General features: G+C 61.8%; 1 protein-coding gene across 2 annotated transcripts; it reads left to right on the top strand.

The window, feature by feature from the left end:
- The first annotated feature begins 14,284 nt into the window (after positions 1 to 14,284).
- On the top strand, positions 14,285 to 18,892 carry CBX4 (chromobox 4). 2 transcript variants are annotated; one of them, XM_032129059.1, is made up of 5 exons: positions 14,285 to 14,500; positions 14,596 to 14,639; positions 15,324 to 15,389; positions 16,069 to 16,135; positions 16,657 to 18,892. In XM_032129059.1, the coding sequence occupies exons 1-5, from the start codon at positions 14,432 to 14,434 to the stop codon at positions 17,989 to 17,991; spliced, it is 1,581 nt and encodes a 526-aa protein (XP_031984950.1). In that variant the 5' UTR covers positions 14,285 to 14,431; the 3' UTR covers positions 17,992 to 18,892. The 2 variants fall into 2 exon arrangements, with proteins under 2 accessions (XP_031984950.1, XP_031984951.1); XM_032129060.1 differs by lacking the exons at positions 14,285 to 14,500; positions 14,596 to 14,639; positions 15,324 to 15,389; positions 16,069 to 16,135 and adding an exon at positions 16,156 to 16,542.
- The last annotated feature ends 209 nt before the right edge of the window (positions 18,893 to 19,101 follow it).

Genomic DNA, 19,101 nt, shown 5'->3' with positions numbered 1-19,101 from the left:
CTGGCCCTGCTGCAGCAGCTCCAAGGCTGCAGGTGTGAGCTGGGGTTTGGCAGGGGACACCTCATGTAAGGGCTGGGGCTGCTTTGCTCTGGGACGGGGAGTTCATCAAGATTTATGATGTTTCAGTGATAATAAAAGTTTGTGTGAGGCTTTTGTGTGTCCATTGCTGTGCGGGCTGGGGACAGCACTTGGGCAGACACCATTCATTCCCCAGCTTGAGCCGCCCCTTTTGCAGCCACTCAGAGACGTGCTGAGTGCGGGGCCTGCACTGCTGTCCCCAGGCTCTGCTGATGGCAGCCCGAGGACCTGTGGCAGCACTCGATGGCTCCATCCAGATGGAAGCTCCAAGTGGCAGTGGCTGAATTCAGGTCAGAAAAACCACCCGGCAGAAAATGTCAGAAGCATCTTCCTGCAGAGCCAGTCGGTGGCGTGGGGACAGGTGCCAGCTCCCCAGGGGGACAGCAGGAGCCAGATACTGCCTTCTGCCACCTGCCAGCCCCACGTGGGACGGGCATCGCTGTGAGGCCTTGGCAGCACCGTGGCTGCTCCTGGTGCCGGGGCAGCCGGAGCCTCCCAGGAGCCGCGAGCTGTGGGCAGCCCTGCCAGGACTGGGCATGGGGGCAGCCCCTGCGGGGCTCACAGGGTGCTGGGCACAGGGGAACAGCCCCTCCTCATCTCCCCACTCCTGCAGTGGGCTGGGAGGCACCAGCAAACCCCTCCCAGAAGAGCCAGAGCTGGTTTTGCTGCAGCACTCGTTCCCAGCCAGTAAAAGACAATAGGAAGAGATGAAGTAGATAATTTGGAGTGTTATTTTTCCACTATTAAAATGTCATTCAGCAATGTGGAAATCACTCAGGATTCGTTTAGTTAAAGACTCTGCACTGCAGCTTTCCAGCATGTGGAGTAAGCTGGGTTCTGTTTGAAGCAGGGCTCAGCTCTTGCTGTGCATCACTGGGACCAATTGCCTCCCTTGGCCACTCTGCCATGCCTGGTGTGCCCTGAGTGTCGCTCTGCCAGCAGGAGACTTCAGGTGTCTGTCCCTGTGCTCCCCACTGGAGCTCCCCATGCCCCTGGCACACTCTGACCCCACTTTGCCACAGTCAGGGACACAAAGGCGTGGAGCTGGTCCCCAGATGCTCCCAAGGACCAGCAGCACTCACGTCCCAGTGACCCGATTCCAGTCTCAGCCTGTCCATTAGCTTGTGATGCCATTATTTAAGTCACACTGGAGATCCACAACCGTCTGAGCTTGTCTGGGGGGGCAGATGGGATCTGTGAAGCCAACCGGAGCCCTCTGGCAGTGCCTGGGATAGCGCTGGAAGCAACCTTGGGATTTTCCTGCAGTGCGAAGATGGCAACGAGTCACACACTGGACAGGGCAGTGTATTTCCAAGGTCCTTCTGGCCTGTCCCCAAGATTTTCCTTTGTGACACTCTTTGCCATCTGAAAAAAAAAAACCCCAAGAAACAAAAAAGAAGCCAAGCTTCGGTCCCTACAGAGGAGGAAAGAGGATCCTAGGGACAGTGACCCTCACGTGGCGTCTTCTCGGTCGCCGCCCTGAGCGTTGCATTAGCGGCAGCTGAGCAGCCAAAAATAGCCCCTCGCGAAGGTAAATAGTCAGTGTAAGCCTCTTTAGCCTCAGCCTTGAGCTGACACATCCTCCTGCCTCCCGCTGCCGGGGGGAAGGCGAGCAGGGCGGAACGAAAACGGAGCCCTCTGTCCCTGGTAACGCTACGCTCTGTAATCCCGGTGGGAACCCGATCCTGCGCCTGGAACCCTGAGGAGAGGGGAACAGAGCAGCCTGACACCTCGAGAGGGAGACTGGGCTGGTCCCAGGACACCTGGGCACGGGGGGAGAGGGGAGAGGTGCCACGCGGTGTCCCGAGGCTGGGAGGGGGCGCGGAACGGGGTCAATGGGTCAGCTTCGTTTGTCCTTGGCACTGAGCACTGACCACACAGGTCTGGCCAAACCGCCCCCTGGAGTTTGCTGCACTGGGGAAATTGTCACCTGGGAGTGGGGCAGGGGCAGGTGAGGGGCTTGGTGCCAACGTCCCAGGGCTGGGTGTGTTTGGATGTGGCTCTTTGGCTGTTTTGTCAAGGGACGCTGCCTGTCAAATGAAAAATTACAGCTCGCAAGAACAAAGAGACTCACCTGCCTAAAAAGAATTTCAAACCCAACGTAGCCTGTCCTCCTAGGCTGGCTGATTAATCCCCGGGTCGCTCCGCTTGGGCCATAAAAATAGACCAGTCCGGCCGGCTGGGGCTCACGGGCACATCCTGCCCCGGGCACAGCCCAGCCCTGCCCGAGCGCGGCGCCCCGGGCTCTGCACGCCCTTTATTTGGCTCATTTGAACACAAACACAGCTCGCAATGTGGTTTCACGGCACCTGGAAGAGCAGCAGAGGCTGGGGCAGCTCCGGCAGAGCCCAGCAGGAGCTGTGCCAGCGGTGCCGGCTCGGACTCGCCGTGGGGCTGCCGGGGCTCTGCAGCGAGGAGCGGCCAGGCTGGCGCTGCCCATCCAGAGCCAGCGGAGCGCGGGTGGGGAAAGCCCTGCTGCAGCAGCACGTGGCTCAGCCCCACACCCAGTCCTTCCCAAAACCACAGGAGTGAGCACGGACACGGCTCAGGCATCCCAGCAAAGGGACCTGGGGTCAGCCAGACTTTGAGTGGTGCTCCTTGCCGACGGTGAGGGATTCTTTGGCAGCCCTCCAGTGCCCCAGTACACCAGGTCCCTCTGAATTCAGCAAGTTCAGGCCCTGCCAAAGCTCCTGCTCCATGTGGCAAAGCAGCAGCAGGAGAAGTAGCAGCCCAAGGACTCTTCCTGGGATTTTTGATTTTGTTTGGCTTGGGTTTGTCTTTCAGAAACCACAAACAAGTTCAGCTTCTTCTGTCTGCAGCCGGGGCTTGACTAACCTTGGCGGTGGCAGAGGCGGCAGGGAGGTGCTGAGGGATGGGCATCTGCCAGAGTCCTCTCTGCTCTCCAGAGGTTTCTGCAGGAGAGACACGGGGGCTGCCACAGAGCCCAGGGACCTGGCAAACACCCCGGCACAGCGATCCTGACGCCTGCATGACCCCGAGCCCTCAGCACTGGGCAGAGCCTGTGCTGTGGATGAAGGCAGAGAGCCCTTTGGTGCTGCTCGTGCTGGGGAGCAAAGGCACCTGCCAGGAGGGCTGCCTGGCCCAAATCGGCTCCAGAAGCTGGGTCCTGGTTTCAGGAACCCAATTTCCACATATCGCAGGTGAGGGTAGGCAGTGAAAAACTTCCAGCCGTGACTGAAAACCCTGGACACAGCCCAAACACCAGCTGGCCTTCAGGCCCTCTGCCAAGGTGATAAAACTGCCCCATGCCGATGCCGACAGCAGCAGGAGCACTGGGAAAACGCTGCCGCCCCTCCCCAGGGATCGGGAACAGCGGAGACAGCACAGTCCGGGCTCTGGAGCAGCCCTATGCCGCGACAGCACCCACCCCGGCCGGGATGCAGCGTGGCCAGGACGGGCTGGGAAAGGAAAGGGTGCGGGAGAGCCGGGGCACCGAACAGGGTGCAGAGCTGGGGGACGCTGCGTCCCCTCCCGCAGGTGTGTGGGGACAGGGCAGGTGTGGCTGCCACAGCCGGAGGGTCACAGCCACCCTGGCATAAGCTCCAAGGAGCCCGTGCTCAGGGTGGCAGGAAAGGGTTAAGGAGCTGCCGGAGCAGGAATGAGAGCAGGGAATTCAGCTGCTGACGCAGGTAGGATCTGCCGGCGCATCCCCGTGCAGACACAGCAGCGTCATTCTCAGCTCCTGAGCTGCTTCAGAGCGCTCTGGGAGCGGGGAGTGGGCGTCCGAGCCAGCCCCACGCAGGGAGCAGACAGGGGCCCCCCTGGGCTGTCACCCCCCATGGCACTGCCCGGGCCACCCCGGGATGCCCACCCATGTCCTTGCTGCCACGAACACGGCCTGACCCAGCCCTTCTCCAGCAAACTGCAGCTGGAAGGACGCTCCGTGCTCCAGGATGGTCACAGGCATCACGGAGCTCTGGGGCAGAGCCGGGCCGGAGCCCTGCCAGGAGAGGGGCACTGTGGGGCAGTCATGAAGGGTCCACACGTGCCAACCTCTCTGGTCCGGAAAAATTGCTTCTCAGCTTTTGGGTCATAAAAAGACTCAGAACAAGCGGGGCTGGAATAGGTGACACAGGAAGAAACAGACAACTGAGACTCAGAGAGGGACAGACAGAGCCCTGCGGAAAGCAAGGGACAGAGAGGACACAGCCCCCAGGTCTGCGCAAATGGCTGCAGCAAGACCTGACCTTGCCAGAGCTGGGATGGTTCTCAAGAGTCCTTGGGATGGGGAGGTTCCCCTGACAAAGGACCATTTCCTACACAGGTGCATCAGTGCTGGCATCTGGGTTCTGCCACATCGTCCCTGCCGGAGCCAGGGAAGTGGCCGGTGTGGGGCCATGGATCCAGAGTGGGGCCATGGATCCAGTGTGGGGCCGTGGATCCGGTGTGGGGCCGTGGATCTGGGGTGGGGCTGTGGATCTGGTGTGGGGCCGTGGATCCAGTGTGGGGCTGTGGATCCAGTGTGGAGCCATGGATCCAGTGTGGGGCCGTGGATCTGGTGTGGGGCCGTGGATCTGGGGTGGGGCTGTGGATCCAGTGTGGGGCTGTGGATCCGGTGTGGGGCTGTGGATCTGGTGTCTCCACGGTGTGTGGGACACCAGGGGCAAGAGCAGAACCTGGCAAGGGGCTCTTTGCACCAAGCCCCTGCCAGAGCCACGTGTGCCGCCCTCCGGGAGCTGCTGGGAAGTCAGGCCCGATGGAAATATAATGGGATAATCGATGGCCCATTGTTGCTTGGCTTAATTTAGCTGCTCAGGCAGGGAATGAACAGAGCGAACATACGTAAGCAGGAGCCAAGGCGGGAGATGAATCAGCCCTGCATCTTCTGTGGCACAGGGGACAGGACAGGCACGGGCACCTGCCGGGTCCAGGGCTGAGCCCCCAGACGCCGTGGCAGCGTCCCAGGGCGTGGGGAGGTGGCATTATTGAGATTTACTTTGCTTTGTCTAACGCCAGGTCTGAAATGGCTGCACTGGGCTCAGTGTTACATACCTGCATGGCCAAAACTCACTTGGAAGTTGCAGCAGGAGCAAGGAAGCTGCTGGGTGCACTGGGACAGGGAGCTGGGTGCTGGGGCCACAGCTTGGGAAGGACACAGCTGATGATGCCAGGGCTCAGGAAGGACACAGCTCCTGCCAGGGCTCCCCTCAGCCACAGCCCAGCTCCCTATTCCAGGAGAGCCTGCCAGCCTGTGCCCAGCCCAGCTCGGAAGGCCCCAGGGGATGCAGTTTGGGGACAGCCCTCCCACCCTCTCCCAGTGCCTGGCCCCAGCTCTGCAGCCTTCACACTTTGCCCGGCAGCTCAGCGGTGCTCACCCTGATACCTGGGGAATCGCCCTTCCTCCTCACCGTCTGTCTTCCTCACATTCCTCCTGGCTGGCTCACACCCGCCCGGCCCAGCAGCTCGGGCTTTGCTCGTGAATCAGCCCCCGTGGGGTGACAGGGCCGTTCCCTGCCCCTCTCTGCATGGATGTGGATGAGTTTGCTGCTCCTTCGCCTCTGCCGGGGCTCCGGCTGCCCCATTCCGCCCCTCGAGACGCCTCTGAGCCCGAGCATCCCCAGGGATGGATTTGCAGTGTGGCTTCAGCCTGGATTTCATTTCCAGGCTGTCAGCCCATGCCAGTCTCTCCTGGTCCCACTGACTCCCGGTCCTGGCATCCGCAGCACCTCCCGTGCCATGCGCTGCCACTGCCACTCCACCGAGGGTGACACTGGATAGCAGCAGCTCTGGATCCCCAGCCCTCAGGAGAGCGCTGCGGATGAAGTCAGCAACGCCCGTCCCGGGCTCTGGGAGCAGTGGGAGCAGTGGGAGCAGTGGGACACAGCCTGGGCAGCAGTGGGCTGGGGGAGACCCAGAGCCCCCTCTCCATGGGGTTGCCCCGGCCCCAGCCCCGATTCCCGGTAGCGGCTCCCCGGGATGCCCCTGCACACGGAGATGCCGCGGGCCCGGCGCCAGCGCCCTCCCCACGCTGCCTTTTATGGCCCTGCTGCAGCCAAAGCCCAAACATGGGCTGCGGGAATGCGGAGCTGGAGCCTCCCCGGGGCTGGCCCTGACGCCGTGAAGGTGCCCCAGACACCCCCAGCTCGGGCAGGCGTGCTCAGGGAGCTGGGACTGAGCAGCGAAGTGCTCCGTGTCGGCAGCACCGCAACTACTGGGGTCCCCAAATTCTGCCCCTTGCAACCCCCATCGCTGCCCCTCGCAGCGCCCATCCTGCCTCGGGCAGCCCCGCGCCCCTGCCTCGTGCTCCAACCTGCGCACGGCGTCACCTCACACCCCCTGTCCCCCCCAAACCGTCGTGTCCCTGCAGACCCACCGTGCCCCAGAGCAGCAGGGTTACACCAGCGCTCCTGATGTCCCCTCCAGCATGGGGAGCACAAGGAGTCTGCCTGTGCCGTATTTCCTGGCTGCGGGCAGTAAATCCTCGGGGCTCAGGACAGCCGCTGTGACTGTAATGACAGAGCCCCATGAATCAGCCTTGCCCTGCAATCCCGGCTGCCTGGGCAGAGCATCAGCATCGCCCCGGCACAGGAGATCCCCTCAAAACCCCTCAGCAGCGCCAGTGCTCCTGGGATGGGCATCTCAGCCTCGTGCCCAGTGCCAGGGCAGCTGCAGGGGAGTGGCAGAGCCAGGGCATGTGCTGGGGAGTGAAGGAGCAAGCTCAGGAAGAAAAGCATCTCTCATGCTGCCCAAGAGACAGCTGGAGTTCCCAGAACCTGCTCAGCATCCCCAGGGGAAAGCAGACAGCAAGCAGCAGCCTAAAAATAGCTGCCCAGGGCACACACAGTCGCCTGAGAGAAGGGGAAGTGAAAAGGAAGATGGGCTGCAGCTTTCCAAGGAACAGCCCCCAGCCCTGCTCTCTATCCATCTCCCATGGGTGAATTGCAGTCTTTGCTGCAACGTCTTCACCTGAATGTTCGGCATGAGGAAGCATCCGAGGGTCAGGCACTGACACCCACGGAGCCCAGGACAGTGTCACTGTGGGACAGGAGCACTGTGCCAGGTAGGAGCAGCACAGGATCCCTGGAGCCCCTTGAGTCCCTTAGCAAATAGTTGGCTGTATATAACCAAATCCAGGTAGTCCAAGGAAGGGCAGAGGTTGGAGGAGCCAGTCTAACCAGTCAGCGACCAGTTGTGTCTCCCAGCTGTGCTCACTCAGCACCTGTGTGGCTGTTCCCAGGCACAGAAACCCAGTGTGAGCAGTGCAGGGCTCGGCCGGAGCCCAGGGCCTGCTCTGCCCTGTCCAACACGTGCAAAGGGCTCACATATCATCAGCCTTTGGGTTTAAACAATTCATAGGCCGTGAAAATGTCTTCCAGGCCCAAGGCTGAGCTTTCTGCCACGGCAGAGGGACCAGTGCTGTGTTTGGGTGCTGAGTCACCCAAATCACGGAATCACTGTGCCCAAGCCCTGCTGATCAGCAGGAGCAGGGGCATGGAGCAGCCCCCACAATGCCTTGAATTGAGGTTCTGCCCTGTAGAGACCAACAGCTTCCTTCCCCCAGGCAAAGCATCCATCTCCTGATGGGTTTAGTGCAGTTCGACTTGGGTTGGACTAAGCGGCTTTGGAGCAGGCAGACCTGGTGACAGCACAACACGTGGCGGGCAGACAGCGTGGCCAGGAAATCTTTCTCAAACCTTTGAAAACAAAAATACTCAGTTTAATCCTTTGAGGGGATGAAGTGCCAGGGCAGTCTGGGGGTTGGTGAAATTGCCTCGCAGTCAGGGCTCAGCAGAACCTGCCGGGGTGCGGGCGGAAGGAAGCCGGAGGGAAGGGCTGAGAGGAGCTGTGCCGCCGCCTCGGCTCAGGTGCAGGGATGGAAACTGCCTGACCGCAGAGCTGAGCACGCTTCCTCCCTCCCCTCACACCAGCGCCCTGCACGCCAGCGGGGCTCAGGCAGGAACCCTGCAGAAACTGGGGCGTCTCTGCCAAATGATGCTTTTTGTGGCCACTGGACACCAGCAGTGGCTCTGCTGGAGGGGAGGAGGGCAGGGGCCGCAGCCTCTCGTTCCTGTGCAGCAGCACTCGGCTGGGTTGGGGCTGCACAGTCTCTCCGTGCGCAGCAAAGCTGCCGAATCCAAGCCGGCAGCTCCCAGCTGGCTCCTGAGCAAGGATCCCGCAGCCATTCCTGTAAGGACAGACCCCAGCTCACAGTCCCCCACGGCACAGTACAGCACAACGCCAACCACGGCTGCTCTGCAGCAGCCACAGCTCGTGGTGCCACCAGCCAGGACCCCACATCCCTGGGGATGACGATGGGCCCTAGGGTGTCTCCCAGCCCCCAGAGCCCGAGGGTCCCCGTCCCCAGGGCAGCACCTCCGCAGTGCCCACAGCAGCTCAGCCCAGGGCTCAGCTCTGCTGTGCTGGGTGATTTGTCCACGTGCCAGCTCTGCCGTGTGGCATGCCCGGACCACGAGGCAGGACATGTGCTGACAAGGCCCTCGCTGCCGCTCTTCCCACAGGTCCCCGAGCGGTCCCAGCCCCAGCCCCAGCCGGTAATTATCAGCTCTGTCTGTGGGCGATCACCACTCTCATCATCTCTCTGCCCGGGGAGGGGAGGCCAGGGTGGCACTTTGGATCAGCACGATGTGGCATCAGACTGCTCTTCCAGAGGAGCTGCTCCCAACCTTGGCAGTGCCAGGTGCTGCACAAACAGCTGTGGGAGCAGAGCACAGGCAGAAAAGCTCACAGTACCCCCAGCACAGGTTCCAGCATGAGAGGGCTGCAACTGTCCTCGGCTGTAATCTTAGCAGATCAATCAATCAGTCTCTGTGCTTAAATAGCTTGGCATGACCAGTCCAGTTTCCCCTGCAGCTAGGGAAGGCCTTGTGGATGCTTCTTCATCCCAGGAAGCTTTGCTTGCACGACTGGGAGACAGGAGGGTTTGAGTGTGAGATGAGGTGGCTGTGGATGCTGTGCTCGGCTTTTCCTTGGCTCAGCCCAGCTCCTGCCCAAGAGGGAGAAGTGGCACTGGGTGCCTGGAGGCTCAGCAGGAGGAGTGGGCATGGGGCCATCCCTGCACCTGAGGAGCGTCCTCGCTGCCACCGTGGGTGGGTGCAGCCGTGCCGGGGACACACGCACAGACCCAGTTCTGATGGAGAAAATCTCATCATTGCACTCAGCTGCCAAGGAACAGCATCAGCTTAAGTGATAAGAGAGGGAAGAGCTCCAAGGACAGATCTCTCCAGGGCTGCTTGGATCTGAGGAAGGTGCAGGGCAGGACAGGGCTGGAGACGGGTATCAGGCTCCCCGTGTGGGGAAGCGGTTCCCGTCTCCCTCTGCTCCAGGGGATGGGAGCACTTCCCGGTGCTCTCTGCCTGCTGTCCCAGGCAGCTTGCATTGCTCTGAGGATGTGGGGCAGGCAGGACCTGCTCCCACCAGCTGTGTGCTGAGCCTTGTGCTGTCACAGCCAGGGACAGAGGGACTTCAGTGCCTCTTTCCTCTGAATTTCTCCCGACTTGCCTGGCTCTAAGAAGATTAAAGACAGATGGTCTCTGAGGCTCCCTCACTGGCACCCATGCTTGAGGTTGTGCGGGGGAAGGCACAGCAGAAAAGAGCCCTGGGGAAGGGGGGTTATTCCCAGCCGAGTGCCCGAGGGATGGAGCATCCTGGGAACCTGCTCTCAGGTGCTGCCCTCCCTGCCCGTGCTAGCTGCAGCTCTGCAGAGCAGGGCTGTCCCTCCTTCCTCCGGGGCTGCCTCATTCATGGTGAGCTCCAGTGCTGAGGGGAGCCCAGCCATGCTCCCAAAGCAGCTGCTCTGGGTAACGCTGCCCCGTGTCCCCTGCGCCTCAGCCCCTCCATCAGCTACGCAAAAACTGCTCCGTTGTGCTGTGCTGAACTGCTGTGGGAGCACTCGGTGAGCTCCTGCAAGTGTCTCCTTCCTGAGGATTCTGCTCACAATCTCCTCTGGCTTGCACTGGCAGCAGCACCAGAAAAAAGCATTCACCTAATGCGGCCCCATGTGCAGCAGCAGCAGCAGCAGCAGCGATGCACTTGTGAAGCCATTTAAATTTCCACGTGATGACTCAGTTCGGGGTGGTTTCGCCTCTGGATTTTCCCACTGCTGCTGCCTCTGGGTGGGTGGTGGCAGCTCCAGACCCTGCTGCTGTGCTGGATTTTAAGGCCACCACACTGAGAGCCTCAGCCTCGAGTGCTCGGGCTCTTCATGGTGCTTTCCTAAGCGTTACAAAATGCTGGCTACTCGGTGCTGAGGACACCCGTGTGTGCTTCATGGCTCTGGATGTTTTACAGAAAGCCTCAAAGGATGAACAGTTTTGCAAAGGGTTTTTTGCTGCTGCCTGTTACACTGGGGGCAGGGCACATGTCACTTCAGCTGCTGCAGTGAAGGTGGTGGGGATGCTCCGGGGGGTTTTAGTGCATGTGTTGGAGTAAATTCCAGCCCAGCTGCCAGACTTGACTCTTCCCTCACCATTTTGAGCCAGCAATCACTGAGCTTCCCCACACCAGCACTGGGGCTGAGCTGCAAGGCAGAGGGGCAGCCTGTATTTAGAAGGAGACAATAATTGCAAGTCAGATTTGCTTGTTCAATACTCTATTGACAGATTTGCCTTGGCAACCTGGAACAGGGTTTCATTGTTCACATCGTACTTCATGGCATCCTATTGATCGGGTGGGTGGGTTTAGGTTTTTGTGGGTTTGCTTTTTTTTGTTGTCTCTTTTTCCAAGCCTACCTACTCATCCTCTTCTTGTCTTTCTCCGGCACAGTGTTGACCTCAGCAAGGGCTGTGTCATAATCTGTTTTTCAGACTGGCCACAACTTCCAATGCAAGCCAGAGCTGACAAAAGCAGAAGGGCAAATCCTGGAGCCCAGCTGGCCAAGGCTGCGGGCGGCCAGGTAGGGATGAATGGGGCCAGTGCCCTCCCCCCTGCTCCAAGGACATGGCAAAGTCGGTGCCTGGCCCCCTGTGAGAGTGGCCTTGAAGGAAACGCTGTAACTATCCACGAATTAACTTCTGTTATTATTTGGTGCTCAGCCTGGTGTGCTCCTGGCTTTGCAGACGGGGTAGGAACCACCAGCCTTGCTGGGGCAGAGGGGAGGAAAAGGTGAGCACCCAAACTGCAGCCTTGGAGTCGCCTTGGTGGAGCTGGAGGATTGCAGCTGGAAAAGAATTGCTGGTTTGAATTGCTAATAATGATACAGACTAATGAGCAACATCAGAAATGATGGCATATGTGTAATCAGTGCTGCTTGATGGCAAACACAGAGCGGGGCTGCAGGAGCTGCTGGCGTACGGGGCAAGGGGAAGCGGAGCAGCTTCTTTTGGAGAGGCAGAACCCGCCCCAAGCAAGGCACTGCCACAGAGCTGACTCTGGGTCCGGGGTGAGAACTTTATAAATAATGATGAAAAGAATAAACATAGACAGACATCAGCTCTAGGTACATGGAGGGAACGTGGCCAGCAAGTATTTGAGGGGAAATTACCTTGGTATGGTTCCTAGCACCTGCAGGAAGCCCATCTGTCTCTGGCTGTTAGAGGTTTTGTCTTACAGCTGCACCCCAGCAGCCCCACCTCGGGATCACAGGGGGCTGGAGCCCCCACCCCTCCACCTGGGACAGAGTCCTCCTGCCGGGAGCAGCAGCACCCATCGCTCAGGCTCTGCAGAGAAGGAGGAATCTGAATTTTTGGCCAGGAGTGCAGTGACAGGGAGGGTACGCACTGAATGTGTGTCTGTGCCTTGTACCTGCCTGATCCACCAGCAAACCAGCAAGGAACTGCCCAGGGCCAACCCTCTCCTCTCTTGGCTTTAAAGGCAGCGGTTGGCTCCTGTTCCTTTTGGTCAGAACAGGAACCCTTTTCCTTGTCTCATCCCAGCGTTATGCCCCAGCCAGTCAGGAAGAGGCAACAGTTGGAAATGCTTCCCACTTTCCCTATTTAGGCTATTTTATGTGGTTCAAATAAGGTGTCCTCTTTGGGCCTGACAAAGAGAAAGATGTATCAGTTCATGAACTGCTGCTGCCTGAGCAAGGTAAGAGACAGAAAATCACCACCATTACCATCATTATTGTGAATCATGTGCAATCAGCCCCGTAACAGAAAGCAGATGAAGATCCTACACGAACCCGAAGGACGGGAGCTGCTGCTGAGCCATGGGAGCCAGGGGCCAGGCAGTGATTAAAATGCTTTTAATATTGGTTTTCAGTGTTGTTTCACTTTTTTTTTTTTTTTTAATATGTATTATATTTCATCAACAGTCTCTCGTACTGCTCCTGAGGCAGGCTCTAAAAGACACCAAGGATGTCTGGTCACATGTTTAAAAAAATATTTTAAAAAAAATAATATATATATATATATATATGTATGTATGCAGCCAGCTCTGCCCTCCTCATCGCCTATTCCTGACTGTGTCCTGGGAAGAGCAGAGCTTTCCCAGCCGGGCTGGATCCGGAGCTGGACGTGCTCTGCAGCTTACCCAGGCTGGGGAGGAATCGCACCAAACCGTGCTCGTCCCTGGGCATTTAGTTTTATTGCGAGCATTAGTGGTTTGTGCTCGGCTTGTCTCCTCTGGCAACAGGAGAAGCTGGAAATGTCAAAGGGGAGGGTTAACAAACTCCGCTGGCATAAATTTCAATGAATGTATGTTTCTTAGGAAAACCGCTAAGTTAAAAAAAAAAAAATTAAATCTTCCCGTGTGTGTTTTCCTTGGGCTGCTGTTCACAATGGATAATAATTCTTACATTAAGCCCCTTCGGCCCTCCAGGGAAATCAAAATTGTAATATCAGTTTGCTTTTTATTGGCTCGGCTCTGCGATCGCGGCGGCTGCGTCTTTGTTAGGGGCTGCGGCGCGGTGACATTCAGCGGTGCCTCCCGGTGTGTCCCCCTCCGGTGCCTCCGCACCTCCGGGCCCGGGCAGGGCCCCCGAGGGTGCGGGCTGCTGCTGGCCGGGGTCGCGGCGGCCGGGCGAGCCTGCGGGCCGGGCTGGGACCGAGCCCGGGGGAACGAGGAACGTGCTCGGGGGACGGGAGTGCTGCCCTACCCGGGCAAAGGAGCCGCTCCGGGCCCGGTGCCGTTCGAGCTCAGCCCCGCCGCTCCCGGCGAAAGTTGCCGGGAGCCCCACGGGCGGCCCGGCCCCGCGGGGACCAATCGCCCTAGGCGAGGGCCGGCGGGACGCCGCGGCCCGGCAGAGCCGGGGGGGAAAAGGGGGACGGTGGCACCGAGATCCCCCGCCCACGCCAGCCCCAGGGACGGCCCCCTTGTCAGCGGGCAAGGAGACTCCGGTTGCTCCGGGGCGCCGGCTCGGGGACACAGCCGGGCACCTGAGAGGACCGAGTCCCGTGAGCCGAGCCCCCCGGGAGGGGTCGAGGGTTCCTCGCCGCCTCGGGTATCACCCCACGCGTGCCCGCGGCCCCGCCGTCCTGCCCCGGCCGTGCGGCGCCCGGGGCGCTCCCATAGCGGCGGCGGGAGGCCCGGAGGTGCCGGCCCGCACGGCGGGGGCTGCACGGGGCTCACACCGGGACGGTGTCCGGCCCCGCTCCACCTGTCCGGGGAAAGGTGCCTCCCGCTCCGGCACCGCCACGTTTCCCGGAGCAGCGCAGGGAGCGGCCGGGTGGCCCCGCTGGCAGCCGCGGACACGCGTGTGCTCCAGCCTGCTCCCCGCGATCCGCTCCACGAGGAGGGAGTGCGCGGAGCCGCCCGCACCGGGCTCCCCGAGCGGCCCCGCCGCCGTGCGCGGCTTCCGGCACCGGGCGGGGAAAGCGCCGCCACCTGCCCCGGGCCCGGGCCCGCTGCCGCCGCCGCTGGGTGTCCCCGGGCCGGGCGCTCCACGGCCGCAGGGACCCGCCGGGCAGCGGGGACAGGGCTTCCCCGGCAGGGTCGGGCCCACGGCTGGCGGCAGCGGCTGGGGCCGTGACGGGGATGGACGCCGCCGGGCCCGGGGCACCGCGCGACGTGGCGCAGCGTGGAGCCCTCCCGAGGGCTCGTCCTCCCGCGCATCCTCCGGTCGACCCCGTCCTCTCGGACAGGTCGCGCACCTGCCCCGCGGGCTGTGCCGCCCCCCGCCAGCCCCGTGGGGGCCGTGCTGAGTCACGCGTGGGGCGGGAGCCGGGCTGCCCGCGCCCCCCTCCCCGCGCCGCCGTGCCCGGCCCCCGCCCGCCCCCTCCCCGCCTCGCTCCCCGGCAGGGCTGCGCCAATCCCCCGGCCCCGCCGCTGACGGGCAGCCGGGCCCGGGAGGCGCCGCCTCCCTGACGTCTCGCTCCGGGATTTGCACGGTTGCGGTGCCGCCGCTCAGTGTCTGTCGGGCCGGCGGCGGGAGCTGCCGGAGCCCGAGCCCAGCTCGGCTGCAGCGCGGCCCGGCCCGGCCCCTCCCGGCTGCGGGATGGAGCTGCCGGCGGTGGGCGAGCACGTCTTCGCGGTGGAGAGCATCGAGAAGAAGCGGATCCGAAAGGTGCGGGGGGCGGCGGCGGGGGGCGCCGGGGGCCGGGGGGCGCCGGGGGTGGCGGTTCCCGCTGACGCCGTGTCTTTGCCTCCCGCGCCGCTCAGGGCAGAGTCGAGTACCTGGTGAAATGGAGGGGATGGTCGCCCAAGTGAGTACCGGCACCGGGCGGAGATGGGGCCGGGGATAGGGGTCTGGGAAGGGCCCCAGCCGGGGCGGCGAGCGGGCGGCGAGAGGCGGCGGCGGGGCCCGGCGGTGACGGCGGCGGGAGCCGAGCAGGCGGCGGCTGATGTGCACCAGAAAATGGCTCCTTCCCCCTTTCCCTCCTCGGGAGTCGGGCTCCATATTGCAGAACCGAGCGGGGAGGGGGGGGCAGGAAGGGGGGGGAAAGGGGGAATAACCGCAAAAATCGTCCGCGTCGCCCCGCAGCCCCGAGAGCCGCTGCCGAGGCGGGGGCAGCACCGGCACCGGAGCGAGCGCGGCCGCTGCGGAGCGTTCGGGGCTTGCATGACAGTGCGGGCGGGGGGGCGCGGGGGGGTCCGGGACGCGGCGGCCGGGTCCCTCCTCCGCCCCGCGGCCGCTTTCCTGGGTCCGGGAAAGGGGATTTGGAAAATTTCATCATGACATGCCTGGAATTCCTCCGGAATAATAACTGCGCTAAATAAACAGTACCGTCCCCGCGCCCCCCCCCCCCCCCCCCGCCCATCCCCCTCCCCGGGACCCCAGCCTCACACCCTGCTCCCATCGGGCCCGGTGCTGCGGGGTGGCTCTGCCCGGGACCCCGGCCCCGCCGGCAGGGCCCCGCGGTGACGGCCGCTCTCCTCCCCTCTCCAAGATATAACACGTGGGAGCCGGAGGAGAACATCCTGGACCCCCGGCTGCTCATCGCCTTCCAGAACAGGTGAGCGGCGAAGGTTGGGGGATGCGGGAGGGGCGGCGGGACCCTCGCTCCGCGCCGCTCCCGCAATTGCAGATGCGTCACGGAGCCGGGGGCCGCGGCGGGGGCGGGGGCGGGCCGGGCCGGGCCGGACCGGGGGCGCGGCCGCGGCGGGGCGGGCGGTGCGGGGCCACCGGGCGACGCCTCCGGGTCAAGGTCCCCACGCCGCGCTCCCCCCCCACGCCGCGCCTCGCGCTGCTTCTCCCCGGGATTCGAGGCCGCGAGTCGAGGAGCGAGGAGGCGGCGCTGCTGCTGCTGCTGCGCTTGGACGGGCTTCGGCTTTTTTTTTTTTTTTTTTTTTTAAGCCTTTTTTTTTTTTTTTTTTTTTTTTTCCTCTTTCCGCGCATTTATTTCCTGGAGTGTTTTGGCGCAAACTGTGAACTTCAGCCCTTCTCCGCAGCGGGGAGGCAACAGCGGGGAAGGTGCTTGCTGCTTCCACAGGATGCCCGTGCCCCCGGCCCGCTGCCACCTGCGGGACCCCCGGCCCGCGGCTCCGCACCTGCGGGCCCCGGTCCCCTCCCGCTGCCCCCTCCCTGCGGTCCCGTAGGGTCGCTGCCACTGCGGGAGCTGCCGTGCGTGGGGGGGTGGCGCCGGGGGTCCGTGTGCCGCCCTCGGGCCTCGCCGTGACACTGTGTTCCCGCAGGGAGCGGCAGGAGCAGCTGATGGGATACCGCAAGCGGGGGCCCAAGCCAAAGCCGCTGGTCGTGCAGGTAAAGCGCGGGCGCCCAGCCCCACACCCCCGCGCTCTCTGCCGCGGGCCGTCCCCGGGGAGCTGCTTGCAGCGGGTTTCATCATGCTGAGGAGCCTGCGCGCAGCCCGGGCGCCTCGCAACGCCCCGGGGACCCCCAGCGCTGAGCTCAGCGGGTGCCCCAGCCCCCCCTTCCCTCCCCTCTGGGCCGCGGAGCAGACCCGCTGTGCCCGTGCCCGGGTGGCATTAGCAGGCTGCTCGCGGGCTCGGCAGCGGCGGTCCCGCTCGGCCCCCGTTCCCAGACAGCTGATTGAAGGGGGCTTTTCTTCTTTTCATTGCTTCATTAATCTGGAGCAATGCACAGCCTCTAAGTTGGAGTGGGCTGGGGCCGCCTGCTAGAAGACGTGGTGCCCCAGGATGCAGCGTCCCGTAAGGAGAGCTGCTGCAGGGGCGGGGGTTCCACCCGAGCTTTCGGCACCTGCCAGAGCTCTGGCACCTGGTTCTCCAGCCCTGTCTGACCGCAGCTTTGGTTTTGCATTGCAGCTTCCCTCCTTTGCCCGCCGCTCGAACATCCTCACGGGCCTGCAGGACCCAGCCGTGGACACCAGGCCCAAGCTGGACCTCAGCTCCTCTGGCAAGAGCCAGCAGCACCAGTATGAACTCAACAGCAAGAAGCACCACCAGTACCAGCCCAATGGCAAGGAGAGCAGCATGAAGCACCAGTCCCACAGCAAAGGGAAGTATTACTACCAGCTGAACAGCAAGAAGCACCACCACTACCAGCCGGACCCCAAGATGTACGAGCCCCATTACCAGCCCAGCAGCAAAGAGCCGCAGGGCCAGGCCTGCTTGGACAATAACAAGACCCCCCTGGTCACCCACCCAGACAAGTGGGCTCATGGCCCAGCCAAAAACTTGCTGGGCCCAGTCAAGAACCTCACAGCAGAGAGCAAAAACGGAGCTGAGAAGAACCTGTCCAGTGGTACTGGGCCGCCCCCCCGGGACAGGGTGACCAGCAATGGCCTTGGGGGAAAGATGAAGATCGTGAAGAACAAAAACAAGAACGGGCGCATTGTGATTGTCATGAGCAAGTACATGGAGAACGGCATGCAGGCGGTGAAGATCAAGTCTGGGGAGCCTCCCCGTAAGCGGGCTGCGGAGGAGAGGACTCCTAAGAAGGGTGGGGAGGAGAAGGTTGAGGCTTGGAGGAAGCCAGGGGAGGAGAGGGTGGTGGTCAGCAATGCCCTGAGTAAAGCAGAGGGCGAGAGCCGGCAGCCCCCTGCAGAGCTGGAGGAAGGTCCCCAAAAGACTCCCTTGGCCAAGGAGCTGCCGCTTCCTCCAGCAGAGCAGCCCTTGCAGCTCACTACCAAGCCGGACCTTGTGCCCTGGTCCCTGAGTCCTGTCTGCGAGCACAGCCCTTCCTCCATGGGACTGAACCTGTCCAGCGCCGGCTCGCGGAAGCGCTGCCTGTCGGAGCCACACGTGGAGCGGGAGCCGGGCAAGAAGCGCCTGACCTCCCGCAGCATCAGTGCCCCCACCTGCCTCAGCCCCCCGGCCCCCGAGCGGCCGGAGCCGCCCGCCCAGCCGGAGGTCATCCTGCTGGACTCAGACCTGGACGAGCCCATAGACTTGCGCTGCGTGAAGCCGCGGGCGGAGGGTGAGCTGGCCCTGGCGCAGGTGAAGCCGGAGCTGCCGCCACCACCACCGGCTGAGAAACCGGCCCCGGAGCCTCCACAGCCCCAGGAGGCCACAGAGGAGGAGGAAGAGGAGGAGGCCGAGTCCCTGCAGGAATTCAAGCCCTTCTTTGGGAATATAATTATCACAGATGTGACCGCAAACTGCCTGACTGTGACCTTCAAGGAGTACGTGACGGTGTGAGGTGGGATGGCAGCTGCTCCCCGTGGGAGCTGCCCGCCCATCCCGGGGCCGCCGGCCCCACAGCCTCCCTCCAAGGTACTGGTGCCCCTTCCCCGGAGCCCACGTGCCCCTGCCCGCGCCGCGGCGGCCGAGCCCGCCGTCTCCACCGAGGGGACGCCGGGACAGGGCCGGGCACGGTGGCCATCCCTGCCACGTGGGGTGACCTCGCCGCTGCTCCCGCCCCGCAGCTGGGGGCTGCTCCAGGACCTGCAGGCAATGAGACACACAAGGATGGGACCCGCCAGTTACTCAGAGTTATAGTATTATATTTTAACAGTGCTAACTTGTCAAGTGATTCTTGCTCCCGTTTGTACGTGGTGTTATTGAAATGTATTGTTTGAGCTGAAAGCTGGTCGCTCCCTGGCCACGCTAATATATTTATTTGTAGGTATTTATATAATGAAATATAAAGCCTAGATTTATGGAGCCCCTAGATCACCTTATAAACTATATCAAACGACTATTTTCTGTTCTCCTTTTTAATCATTGAGCATTTGTTAGTCTTGGTCCCTTGCCCTCCCCACGACCCGCAGGACCATCCCGTATATATTTTTTGATACTGTACACATGTGGTGTTTCTATGTGCAAAAAAAATCGTTATCTAAAGCTAAACGAGCTATTATAGAAATTGCTGCTATTAGAAATGTCTAAACTATAAGCTTCCAATTATTAATTGCTTGAATGTAAATATTAAATGGAGATGTTGAAAGTGCATTTGATGTTCTGCAGCTAGTGTAGATCGGAGTGCAAAGCCCAGCTGCTGCGAGCTGCCAGCGGCGCATCCTGGTCTGAGGGCTGTGTCACAGGGGAAGAAATGTATCATGCAATCATGGCAAAGGACTATAAACCTTTACAAAAACTACCGGGATTTGGAGTGCGTTTATTACAGCATTACGGATGGCAGGTCCCTGTGTGGGCAGGCTGCAGTTGGGCTGCCCCAGAGCCAGTACCTGCAGGTTAAAAATTGGCTCTGAAATGCAGCGTGTTGAATATAGGTCAGTTTTCACCCCAGGAGTGTTGTGCCCACAGTGCTGAGGGCACTCCGTGTTGTGGGTGGGCAACGAGGCCACA

This window comes from Corvus moneduloides, chromosome 19, assembly GCF_009650955.1.
Source record: "Corvus moneduloides isolate bCorMon1 chromosome 19, bCorMon1.pri, whole genome shotgun sequence".
Taxonomy (NCBI): domain Eukaryota; kingdom Metazoa; phylum Chordata; class Aves; order Passeriformes; family Corvidae; genus Corvus; species Corvus moneduloides.
This window is presented reverse-complemented; position numbering and strand designations above follow the sequence as displayed.